This window comes from Meleagris gallopavo, chromosome 10 (assembly GCF_905368555.1).
Source record: "Meleagris gallopavo chromosome 10, MGAL_WU_HG_1.1, whole genome shotgun sequence".
NCBI classification, from domain to species: domain Eukaryota; kingdom Metazoa; phylum Chordata; class Aves; order Galliformes; family Phasianidae; genus Meleagris; species Meleagris gallopavo.
The window spans coordinates 29,165,264-29,178,504 of NC_139413.1; the positions used below are offsets into that span (position 1 = coordinate 29,165,264).

The 13,241-nt window shown below is 43.3% G+C and overlaps 1 protein-coding gene across 4 annotated transcripts in view; it reads left to right on the top strand.

The window, feature by feature from the left end:
• Positions 1 to 13,241, top strand: part of TNNI3K (TNNI3 interacting kinase) — a 47,183-nt gene that overhangs the window by 21,911 nt on the left and 12,031 nt on the right. For 3 of the 4 annotated variants that reach the window (XR_014885234.1, XM_085231674.1, XM_085231675.1), the window contains 3 exons: positions 11,188 to 11,240; positions 11,905 to 11,957; positions 12,318 to 12,450. Coding sequence is in view for 3 of the 4 variants with exons in the window: in XM_085231674.1 (XP_085087800.1) it covers positions 11,188 to 11,240; positions 11,905 to 11,957; positions 12,318 to 12,450 (239 nt within the window). In the remaining variant the exon portion in view is untranslated. Of the gene's footprint in view, positions 1 to 1,151; positions 2,126 to 11,187; positions 11,241 to 11,904; positions 11,958 to 12,317; positions 12,451 to 13,241 lie in introns of those variants that run through there. The other variant, XM_085231676.1, reaches the window with a different exon arrangement.

The following is a 13,241-nucleotide window of genomic DNA, read 5'->3' on the forward strand; positions in this document are numbered from 1 at the left end:
ACACGCTTTGATTCTTTCATCTTTTTTTCCTTCCACTGCTTCATGAAGAGATTGATGCTTGCTCTCACCATTTCTAGCTTTGTGCGGCCTCAACAGAGGACAATTAATTTCTGATTCTGCTGAGATCATTATTAACCTTTTGTCAGCTCAGACCAGATTTAACTTCCCCTATTTCTCACAACAGAGGCTTAGTCTCTTTCTCACCATCTGTGGTTTCCAAATTTCCAAGTGCCGTTGAGGCAATAATGGCATTTGTGAGTTGTATCTTCTATACACTGCGGGTCATATATTTTTTTACACTAGAAAAATTAGTAAGTGTAGTAAGAGATTGACAAAACTGAGCCTGAGCCTGCCAACTGCTTCCAGGAATGCTCATGCACTCAGCAGGAGATGGGCTGTTCAGCACCTTTTTGTTGGAAGCTCTCATGTATGCCATGTCTGCAAAGGGTGGGAGGGCTGTTTATTTCTCCACTGGGCTTCTCCACAAAAACTGACTCCTAGGTTCTGACTGAGCTTATGAGGGCTGCATGTATTCAAGGCCTATATGAGCCTCGAGCAGATGGAAGTTGAGGTTAGGGCTCAGTACGTCTTCTTTCCTCTGAGAAATTGTGATAATTTTTGTTGCTACTGACAGAAGCCAACTTTGAACTGAAGCCACATAAAAGTCAGCAGTTACGTATGATCCACGTGTCTGCAGCCTCTGGTCAGCTGTACGTGTGATTGATGCCCTCCTGGGGGGATCTTAAAACAGCGTGTCATACTCAAATCACTTAAATATTTCAATGGAAAAATATATATATATATATATGAGAGATAAAATCAGGTTCAAGATAAACAGAGAGAGTTGTGCCTATGTTATATGAACCCATTACATTTTTATGATGACATTTATTTTCCTGCAGTTTGGGTTCAGGTGAAGTTTGAAATCGTAGACAGTGATTTGTGGAAGTCCTGGCTGGGAGAGCTTAAATTTTATCTGCCCTAAAAACTGTAACATGCTGAAATTCGTATTCTTCACTTGATGGTTCTTGCTCGTCTCTACATCTCCAACATGAGGAAGTTATGCTTATTTGTTGAGACCATCAATATTACTTTCATTTTCCCTTCAGCATGTATGCTCTTGCCAACCTTTTCATTTCTTTTTTTCATAGATTTCTCACTCTCTTGAATTTACTTGGATCAGTCAATGTTTTGATAAATATCATGTCAACACTGTTGTGTCTACATTCACCTGCTTTTATGTTGCAATTTGCTCAGTCTTCCAAAAGCACCATACAGTGCCTGCTGTATGAAGATCTTGATCCTCAGAGTTACTGGAAGCTTTTGACCTCGCTGAAGCACTCTATGAATCTTTCCCCACATTCTCAGCTCTTTGAAGATCTGTGTTTGCAATGCTAGTTCTTAAAGCCTCGCTCCTTGTTGACAGCATGCAATTGTTGTTCTGCTCCTTTATGTGTTCTCTGCTGAAAATTAAATCAATTGGAACAGCTTCCCTCACTCAGTAAGTCAATTTTCAATAGATTGGACATACATTTTTCTCACTAAGTAACATGCTGCCAAAGGCAAAGGATATTTTGCCTTCATAGTATGATCCACATTATCATACCACATCTAGGTACGAGAGTGTATGCCCTTTGTTAGCAAATACTTAATTAGCAAACATTTATTTGGCAAGGATTGTGTTTTGTCCCTTTTCTTCATTCCCTCCAGATTCTCTTGAGATCAAATGGATTTGTGAGAGTGGCCATCATTCACCTTCCCTGTTGATCTCAAAGGCTTCCTCTCTCATCAAGTATCTGTACAAAGCACAATCTCCTTTTCTTACTTAGAAAAAAAGAAAAAAGAAAACAAAGGAAAAAAAAAGAAAGGAAAAAAAGCACAGGAGTACGAGCAAGATGATATTCAACCTCTTCTCAGATTGCTAACATTTATGACAGCTCTTGTCCCTGCTGCAGGATATATTTGTGTTCTCTGACAGTATTAAAGTTGTCTGAAAAACAAGTGAATGTTTAGGATTTTGTTTTTCTGCTAGAAAAAAAGCGATACTGACCAAATTTCAGCCTATTTCTGAGCTACCTGTAAAAGTGCAGCTGCTCCCGAAGCTGCAGACCCGTTAGGATGGGACTGGTGCAGTTCTGCAGGGTGAGAGTCCTCCCTGTGCAGGGCTGACCCAGCTCAGGGCTGTGTGCAGGGCTTGGTTTGCACCTGTGGCTCTCTCCTAAACCCCAGATGGAATGACATTTCAGTTCCCCTTGGGCCTGCGGATCCTTCCCTGCTGATGAGAATGACACAAACACCTTTCAATAGCCATAATTCATGCCACATATGAAGCAACTACCTCGGTGTTACTGGTTCTGCAACATCGTGACATTCTTGAGTGGATCTCTTCAAATGGAGACGAACGTAACGTTTTGTTTGGGACGTGCAGTGAGTTCCTTCTTCACTGGGCTGCTGGCAGCACTTTGTCTTGATCAGGTGTAGAAACCAACAGAGCAACAATCAGAGCTTCGGTCTCGGCGATTCCTGCATTTGTTCTTCACAAGTTTGCCTTTCTGTTCTGTGTGCACATCACAAAGCCTCTCACAAGAGCTGGGACCCATACGGCTTCTTTTCAAAGCTTGATGGAAATCTCAGCTCTCCTGGCATCGTTCTGCCATTGGCACACCAATCTTACGGGGCTATAAAGTTTCTAAAAATGGCAGAGGCAGCAGGGACTCACGGCAAGGATTTGAACGAGGATGAACCATTTTGAACTGCTAAGTTTGTATTTCTACACCTGAGCATACAGCACACCTCCGAGAGGCACCAAAACCTCAGTTTGCAGGAAACTCATTGGAACTCCTGCTACTGGCACCCATGTTTTACTTGGCCAGCTTTCTCTTCTGCATACAGCCTGGCAGCACGTAATTCAGAAACATTGTTCAGGGAATAGGAAGGCAGCAGAGAAATGTCTTTAATTGGTTTGAAAGCCTGACTCGCTACTGTGAAGGTAGTTTTGCTCATGCGTATGTGCTTTTGCACTGAAAAAGTCAATATTACAAGAAAAGTAATTTGGTCACTGATGAAATCAATATGTATATGGCTCACATCAGAGTACAGAGCAATACCCTCTGAAATCAATGCCTATGGCAGGATATGCCCATTTATAACCTCACACTCATATTACAGTGATCCACTTTGAGGATAAGAATAAAGGATCTTAGAAGCTGTAAATACAGAGAAGTGAATCAGATCACCTTTTAGTCTACCTGGATACCACCTTTATTTGAAAGTGGTTATCCCTTATTTTTCACAGTGTATTGACCTCAGACTATGGCTTCCCAAACTATTGTATCTCGCAGTCCAATTTCTTTTCTAAAAGACCCTCAATTGAGAGTGTCATATTGAACAAGACATGAATCTGAAATAATCCTGAAGCCTGGAAAAAAAACTGATTCAAAGCAGCCTGTTTCTGCAAACTCGGTAGTGAAAGGAATTGTTTTTCTCAGCTGGGAGGTATTGTCAAACACCTTATGTAGCAGAGATGCTAAGCTATGGCCTGAAGCAGTGATGGAGCAGCTGGTGGGAAGGCAGGGCCAGCCCAGGGGAGCTCAGGTGCGTGCAATGCAATGCAGTGCAGCTGAGTGACCGGAAGGGCTAGAGCCAGGATCCACCCCTTCCCAGACCTCATTTAAGGACTGGCAGTGGAGGTGAGGGTATCTTGCTGGAGATCCCTGTATACCTGAGATTTTCTGAGGGTAAGCATCTTCTTTTCCTTATTTCTGTATCCATGGCTGCTTTGTGTTTGAGCAAATCCTCCCTTGCTGCAGTTGAGGATCTTGCTGCTCTGCTGTCACTGTTGCACTTTCCATCCTGTTACACCCTACCTTGTCTTTTTTCATCTGCTCTGCAAGTAAGACTGAAAAAGTCTTTTTGGTTGCCAGTCAGTTTAGGACAGAGATATCATGTGAGTCAATGAGCCTCGTTAAGTGCTGTTAGAACTATCTAATTCAGAGAATGTATCATGTAGGCCATAAGTTTGGTTGAGCAATGCCTTTATTTCATCTGGAATATCAATGTATATTCTAGACTTTAAGGAACAAGTAACCAGTCTTTTCATAGCTTACCTTTGCTTAGATTTGTAAGTGCCCTATGTCTATCAGCTTCTATCAGCTGACCTCTTGCTCTTCCCCTGGATAACCACAGGGCTCTTATACTTCATGTTAGAAGAAGGCGCTTTCCAAAAAGGTTATTTAATGTTCTGTGTCTTTTTGATGAGCTTTTCCTTCTTCCTCCTGGTGTCTCCTAGCTCACCATAGGTTTTTAGCCTATGAACTCTGATGTCTGTCTGAAGTTGCGTGGTGTGGTGGCTATAATTGAAGTTCCAAACTCTGTAATCACCTCAAATTCTGGGTGTAAATCTTGTTTGTGTTTCGCTTGCCAAATCATAGGCAACTCCATCAGACACAGCTGGCATGAGTCAAATTGGTTTTCCCAACGGGGAGTTCTGTAGTCCAGGTGGATGGCAATGTGAAAGTAGTGCAGGTGTAAGCATGCAGGTATAAGCATGCAGTCTCTTATTGTTCCATAACCGTCATTTTCTTATGTAGAATATTTGAAACAGTGCTGCACTTTCTCTCCACCCACTGCTTCTTACTGCTGACAAAGAAAACATAATTTGAGTTCTCTGTAGAATGAGCCAGTACATCTAAGCTAAAATAGGCATTAGCAAAGGCTGTAATCGGTCCCTGCGCGGAGACGCACAAGGGAAGGCGATTCGAAGGCACGGAGGTGTGCCTGCAAATGGTGCCCTGCAGCTCCCTCTAGTGGCCGCTCTGCACGCAAACCGCGGTCCGGCCGTCGTGACTCCCTCTGGGCTTCCTTCTCTCATAGAAGTTGTAGGTAGATTATTTCCACTAACGCATGAAATTTATTGACATTACACTTGGGAATGGCTAGTTTTTTCCTTTTGATAGCTAAAGAATGCAGGCCTCTAGGACATACTGCAATTTATTACGTGGACCAGCAAAAACAGATTTGGTCTGGAATATTTAAATCAGATTATTTAGCTGTTTATGGGGGGGCAGGAAATTGCATTTCTCATGCACGTGCATGAAGCAGGCATTTCTTTCCATCCTGACTCAGAACAAAACCAAATGTTGAAATCTTGAAACATTCCCATACTATCTGGCTTTGTTTTCCCACCTGCCCAAGTAAATGAATTTCTTCTCAAGACCTCGAGCCTTGGTTTTCCCTGGGATGCGAACCTGGCCTCTGCGTATTATCGGTTTCCTGCAGGAATTGTGCTTTGTGGTCACTGTGGTTCCACGTCTGCTGAGGGCTTACTATGAGTTACAAACTCAGTGCACGTGTGAGGCACGTGTGACAGAGCAGGCTAACAGCCTTCCAGCAAGGTCTGTGCTTTAGCAATGTCGTCTGTGCTATAATCACATCGAGGGCTGTGCTGTGCTCCCTGCCTTCTGGCTGTCAGTGCCTGTCTTACCGAGGAGGAGCGCATCCAAAGCGGGTGTTCAGCCACACTACTTAAGCTTATCAGTTCAGGGGAGCTGAATGTTCGGTGTTCTGTGGCAGGTTGTAGTGGTGCCTAAAGGCTTTAAGTTGTAAATCCAGATTTTAGTAGCTATTGCAGGACTGTTCTGTTTTCCTAAATCCTCATTCAGCCCCTTTTTAAATGTTACGCTGTAAATTGGCTTCCGTTGTCTCTCTTGAGGAGTTTGTTCTGCAAAAAATCTTGTATCCGAGTAAATAATTAATACGCTGGTTGCGTGTGATTAATTGAAAAGAACTGTATTTCTGTTGCTCTGAATTTATTCAGTAATACTGATGTGCCATTGATCTGATCAGCGGGGGGAGAGAAATCAGAAGTTGTAGGGTTTTTTTTCCAGTTTCTGTTGTTTGTGGATGGTCGTCAGCAATTCACAGCTCAGCCCAGATCTGAATTTGTCTCAGAGCTACAACCAGCTGAAATAGAATTACCAATGAGGCAAATGTTTCTTAACGCTTTTAGAATTGAAAGAAACTGTCTGAGGCTTCCAAATAAAGTGAAGCTTTAGCTGTTATGTGCTACATCAAACTGTTTTGCCAGAGAACCAGGCTGTAGCAGAAAAGCCCCTTTAGGCTCATTTGGGAAAGCAGTTAATGGATGGCAATTTCCCTGATAGTTCTGAGCTCAAAAATAAGCAGAAACGTTGGCAGGAGTTGTCCTGCCCAATTCTGACCCTCAGAGGTGACAAGGCTCCACAAGTCGACAGGCACACAGCTGGGGTAAAGCGCTGCTTTACAGCATTGCTTTGCTCAAAGACAAGGCCTCACTTCCAGACCTCATTAGTGTCTGGAGGGCAGGACTGAGTCCCCTCCTTCCTGTACGTGTGATATTTATACGCGTGATTTTAAAAGGAGCAGCAAGGAGCAGTGTGCCGTATGTTCTGTTATGCAGCTGTAGAGAATCGTTATATTGAAGTCCTATTTCTACTTTTGTTTTTTGGGGGGATGGGTGGGGGGTGGTTGTTGTAAAGGAAATAGCAAAATGACAGCTAAGAGCTGAGGCAGAGCTAGATGGCAAGCTTAACTTGTTTTAAATCAATGTGTGCTTTTTATTTGTTAACTCTTAAACTGTGGGGTATGGTAGAAATGGGAGGTTATGGCTATTCAAGTTTCTTATTATATATATTTCTTGTAATTATTAAGGAATGAAACATCTCACAGCAGGAGTTTTATCTTATGCTTTCTGGATGGAAGTAAGCTCAAGCTGCCCTGTAGTTCTAAACCTTTTCCTTTACAATATTCACTGGAGATACACAACCGAGAGCCTGGAAATACAGATACTGAAGGAAATGAGTGTTGATAGCTGCAGGGAGAAATGCAGTTCTTCTTTTAAGGTTAGACACCATCATAATCAAAAGAAAAGGGGGTGAAATTCTGAGAGAACAGAGAGCTGGACAGGCAGAAAATGAAATACCGTGTTCCTGGTGTAAGTGTGCACCATACGTATGGGCATCTTTACAACACTGCAACTTGAACACGGTCTGCTCAGCCTCTTAATGAGGATAGAATTCAGTCTTTGATTTTCCTCTTCTGATGGAGCTGCAGTTTGTACTACCTGTTGGCATGCTTACTCCTGCTTTGTCCTTCTTCCAGACTTTTCCTCCTGCCTCCTTCCCCTTGACAGAGGACTCAAAACCAGAACACCTTCTGTAGCATCACAGAATGGTTTGGACTGGAAGGGACCTTAAAGATCATTCAGTTCCAACCCCCTTGCTGTGAGCAGGGATGCCACCCACTAAACTGATCATTAGAATAGCTTTGGTAGAGGATTTACCACCAGCAAAAGCAAGAGCCATCTGACAGCCAGAGGATGCTGGAGAGGTGGGGCTCTTAAACCAGGAGTTTCAATCAAGGTGTAATAATTACTGCAGCTTTAGAGGAGCCATTCTTTCAAGCACTATGTGTTGCTCTGAGGTTGAAATTCTCCTCTCCTCACAGAGAGGACAGGTACTTGTACTAGGTTGGTTACTTGTTTTAATGCCAACCACCTGGGGACACAGCTTGCATGTCCAATTTCCCACTGCATGGCGTAGAGCCACAGCCCTGTCTGCTGATGTCCTCTAATTGTCAACATTGGAGGACAGAAAACAGACTGGTTCCAAAATCCCCAGTATAGTAATTCAATTAAAGTTGCAGTGGAAGTGCCAGATATGTACGGGTGGATTTTTTCCTCTATAAGTTCCTACAGAGTCAGAATTTCTTCTTTGGTGCAGCTCTATGTTAAGTATTCCTGACACAGCTGCAGGTGGGCTGGTACAGCCACACAAACACGTACTCATGCTCCTTGCAAACACCAATCCTGAGCTGAGAGCAGCACTGGCTTTTGTCCTGTTAGTGCACTGAGGCAAGGTACCCCTGCCTCTAGGAAGGCTGAGGAGTCCAGGCAGCAGCTCTCGGTGCAGGCGTCCTGCTTGCAAGGCTGTGACTTCTGTCTGGCGCCGAGTTCTTTACAGAGTTGTGCAGCAGCTGTCCTTGGCTCTGGGTGGCCCTTCTGCCACTCGTGTCGTGTGAGCAAGGCCTGTGTCCTTGAGAATCCAAAGAGCAGAGAGCTGTGGAAGTGTGACGTGTTGGTGCACTCTAAAGACCTGTTCCAAGTAAGCCATAGCTCACTTCTAAGCTGCTTTTTATCGTCCCGAGAGTTCTTCAACCCTAAAACTGCCCTAAGATTTACAAGTGCCATGATGCCTCTCAGTTGCAGTGAGGCTGCTTACAGGCGGCCTCCCCTTCCATCCCACTCGCTGAGCATTCTCTGCTTAGTTCAGTTAACTGGGAAAAGGAAATTGCTCAAACAGCTCCAGTGCTGACCTTGCTTTCAAACCATGAGCTAACAGATGAGCAAGGTTAGTAATGTGCTGAAACTGCTACTGATTTGGTCTTGTTCTTGACTCAACAAGTAGTATGCTTCATGCAGCATCTGCTCTGTTCCAGATCTGTCCATTTCTGGACAAAGCTGAGAAGCTGAAACAAAAGGCAGCCTTAATCTTTGTCTGAATTCATGTTTGCCACAGGGAATTAAGATCCAGGTGACAGGTGCAGGCTGCACATCTAATAAATCTAAATATAGAGGCATATTCCAAACAGTACGATCTCAGACTCCTGGTTATTTGCATCTTTGTAGTCCACCAGTCCTTCATCATCCTTTGATACTGACCTCCTTCACTGAACTGAAGATGAATGCCTTTAGGTAGCACAAAAATGTGAATTAGCAGATTCCCTATGAAATAGCTAACATGGACAATATCACAAAAAAAAAAGGAATTTCTGCTTTTCCCATGTGTGTTTTCTAATCTTTTTTTCTATTCAGTGTAAGTTCTTAGATAAAGTGCCCCAAAAAGAGAATTCATTCATTTCCAATTGTAACCTTCCTTTTTTTTTCCCTCTTATTTTAAGCTAGCAAGGTGTAAAGCTATAATAAATGTCCATTTAGTGCTACATAATTGGAGTACCTCCCTTTTCACAGTTTCAGTGTTAGAGTTACTCTCTTACTTGGATCTGGCTTGCAGCTGTCCTGCCTAGCTGCTCACAAGCTCACATTTGTGTAAAACTGTTAAATATTTATAGTCTTTTGTAGAAATCTTTTTGTAGCTGTTTTTTCATAGTTGTAAGCTTCTTTCTGGAAATCCTTTAATTGATAGGCTGTATACACACATGTTCCTTCCAGATATTATCCACATCATCACTGTATTTGAACAAATAACATGCAAATAAAGTGAAGAAAATTCAGCTTTTAACCTCAACAAATGGATTTAAGCCACTGCGCGTCTCCTAATTTATATCTTCAGCCCTGGAAGTTTTAGGACAAATCCAGTGGGTTTAACTTTAAGCCTCCAAATATATCTCTGCCAACAGCCCTGAGTAGAGTGCTGGTACCCAGTTCTTTACATTCACTGAGCCTTGTAGTTCCCATGGTTTCGAAGGCTTCACTGAAATTAAAGCACCTCTGAGTCAGTACAAGTAATTCTCCTGGGTAAATGATTTCTTTGATCTCAGGTGTCCTGACAGAGGTTGCCCCACACAGCTGCTGACTGAATGACTCTTCCTGCATTTATTACCTCCTTCCTACTCCAAGAACTGGGGCAAAGATTAAGAACCTGCATAGAGATTAAAAACTTAGCATATACCTCTAACACAAGTGTCATATTTTCCTGGAATTTCACTCTGTCTGCAGTTTGCTTTACAGAGCTGTGTCAGCTTCACCGGGGCTACGCCTGAAATCCTTTCCATCCACAGTGCACAGGCAGCTCTGGTTGTGGCACACGGAGACAGAGCAAAGAGGTGCAGGGACAGGATGAGGCAACTGTGCATTCCACATACAGTAACTTCAATTTTCAGAAGCGTTGGGCTTAGTGCACGAGTGTTACATGGTATTTCTGCCTGTGAAATTCTGCCTGGCCAAACCACAGCTCTGACCAGTGAGCAGCATGTGTTCCATCTTCCACGGGATGACAGATGTTACCTCCAATCCTCCCTTGCTGCCGTTCGTAGCTGCACCCTCCATGGAACCTAACTTTTGTATGGAACAGCTCTCCAGGGAGCTTTGGAAGGGTATGCCAACGAAGGTCCCACCTCCACAATCAAAATGCACTGTTAGTTATGAAGATGTGGGTTTTACTGATAAACAAACACATAACTCGGGTGTGTGACCTTGACTTTCCTGTGGGTTTCTGTCTTCTCTGTACCAGAGCGCAGTGGTTACCATCAATCTGCTGAAGAACAGCTTCTGGGTCCCAGTTATTCGTGTGACTCCACATCAAGCAGATGTTTGCAAACCAGTGTCTCAAATGATGAGTTAAGATTAAAAATTACAGCTAATTACCTGATTTTATTTAACCCCTGGAATGCTCCCAGCACACCTAGGGCTATGCTGCTGTACTCATTCAGGTTAATGAATTGCGTTCTGCACTGCAAAATGTTCTCATACTTTATAAGTCTGGATAGCTTTTCTGAGGCTGGTGGACAAGTGGTAAATCTCTTCTGAGCATAGCACTGCTGGAAGTGATAGGAGTACATGAAGAAGTACAAGGATAACATGTTGGTAACAGCAGGGTGATGTCAGAGCGGGCATCTTACAAAGAGAATGTTTTCCTTTGAACCTACAGGCCTTGATTGTTATGTCCAGGGTTTCCCCAGGAAGCAGGTAAAAACAAAAAGCTTGTTTTTGTTGTTGTTGTGCGGTGCTCTTTGCTAATCTGGAATCTTAAACTCCTGTCACTGATCAGCTGCCCTTACCTGTCCTGCTGACTGAACTGCTGCCATCGCGATAGCTGAACGCAGAGCCACACAGTGAGCAGACTGCGTCAGCTTTTGCTGGACGTTGGCTTGGACGTATGTTACCAGCTGTACTCTGCCAGATCTGCAAAGCAAAACAGGAAGGGACATCGTGTAACTGGAACACGAATGGAGGGCAGGGCTGAAATCTTACCGACCTCCATTAGTGTAAGCAGGAATGAGTTTCGTCCTAGGTGCTGAGGAAAGCTACAGGACGGTGTGCCTTCTCTGCATCAGCAGATGGAGACATTTTAAGGTGTTCACTTTCTTAAGCAGGGGTTTGAAGTTGTCAAGACTTCTTCCATGAAGCAGGAGTTGTAAAATCGTCACCATCTGTAAGACAAAACTAAACAATTATCTTTAATTTTTTTCTAGTCACAATATTCTGCTGTATGAGGATGGACATGCAGTTGTTGCTGATTTTGGAGGTAATGATCTTATGATAGATCTAAAAACTAACCTAAAATTGTCTAAAACTAAATGTGCTTATTGGGGAAATGCTAAGCAAGTTCTTCACTTTATTAAGAGAGGAGTGGAAAAAGACTCTTAAGGATGAGAATACCCCTATTTCTGTCTCCTCTAAGTTATCTCGTGCTGTGGGTACTCTGCAATATGCATGAAAAGAGAGCCTAGATGACAGTGAGAACAGCCAAATCGTGGGGCGACAGGGCAGGCTTCTTTCCTTTTGGCTTAAAGGGCAGAATGTAGTTCTTTATTTCATTTATGGACTTTTCTTACTCTTTCTGTTCAACAGTAGGCCAGGCTATTTACACTTTATGAACGTGTGGCTTGTGCCACGCACATCATTGTCATGGTGCGTCTCAGTCAAACTCCTTGGCTGAGATCCTCAGCTCCTGCACACTGCTGTTCATGTTGCCAGACGTGGGTAGGTTTGTACTGGAGCAGCGTTTGGCACCCGGGTTTGAGAAGTCTCACGTCTGTGTGCACTCTCACTGAACAACAGCCATCGCAGGCTGTCTGGATTTTCCAGACCCTGGTGTTATTAAGAAATACGCTTTACAAAGACTTTTTTATAAGGCAGGTACCTGCAGTGACTCGACAGTGAAACCAGCTCTGTTCCGTGTGTTTCAGAATCGAGATTTTTGCAATCCCTGGATGAAGACAACATGACAAAACAGCCTGGGGTTTGTTTCTTCTTTTGTTCCACGTAGTTAATGTAAAGCCTAAGGGCAAATCCAGGTTAGGAGAAAATGACCTTAAAAGTAGGTTTGATGGGATTGGTGAACTGGAATAGCGTGGGAGCTGTTTTAGTATTTTTTTCCTTAAGCCTCTTTTACTAGCAGAGATCCGTGAATACAAAAAAAAAATATTAATCTGCAGTAGAAATAACTTTTATACAGCTCTTCCTTCAGTAGACTTATCGGTTGTCTTATGGAGCAGTGGAGGCAAGGAAACAAAGAAAGAAAAACCTCAATGTAACTAGAGGAAAAAACACAGGAGGAAATAACCTTTGTTAATAAATACTCGATGTTTCTTGCACGCAGAACCTGCGCTGGATGGCCCCCGAGGTGTTCACTCAGTGCACGAGGTACACCATCAAAGCAGACGTGTTCAGCTATGCTCTGTGTCTCTGGGAGCTGCTAACAGGCGAAATTCCATTTGCTCACCTAAAGCCAGGTAAGATGCGCAGTGAATTAATGTTTAAGGGGCTCTGAACTACTTGCACAGAAAAGGATTAATTAGTGTTTTACTAAGCATCGCTATTAGGTGCCAAGACTCAGTGAAAGGCACAGATCGACCCCACTGTAATACTGTTTACTTTTGTTAGAGCAGAGGTTTTCAACCTCCCGTGCCACTGAGAGCAGCCTCTGCGCTCTGTCCTCCTGTGTCTTTGTGCAGCACTCTGCACTCAGGAGGCAGCCTGGTGGCACTGCACAGATGCATTTCACTCCAGTTACTGAAAAACTCGTGAAAAAACGTGGGATTCTTGTTTTTTTTTTTTTAAGTGGGTTTGAGGTACAGAATAGAGCTGCTGGGGGAAGAGATGTGCAAGATTTGTCAGGTGGCTTTCAGGTAAACTTTTTTCTTTTATGTTTGGAGACAGCATTTTGATCCTTACGAAGGTGGCTTTCTTTCAGTTCATACAAATGGTTGTGCCCAAGCAGAACATAAATGCAGCTAATATTGCCTTAATCTGCCTGATCTGGTCAATTGCTTTACAAAGTACCCAAATACTAAGTGAAATCCAACGCATTCTTTAGTGCAGTCTCTCTGAAGTACTTCTTACTGCTTATTAGCTGAAGGGAAAGTCCTGCTAATAGAGAGAGGAGACAAAAGTGGCAAATTAACTTTGTCAAGTGTGGCAGGTGCGTACACAGCTGAAAACACACCCCTTGTGTTTTCCCCTTCTCTTTTTCTAATCCTGTGAAACTGATGGCAGAAATTGTTAATTTGGCTCAAGGAGATTT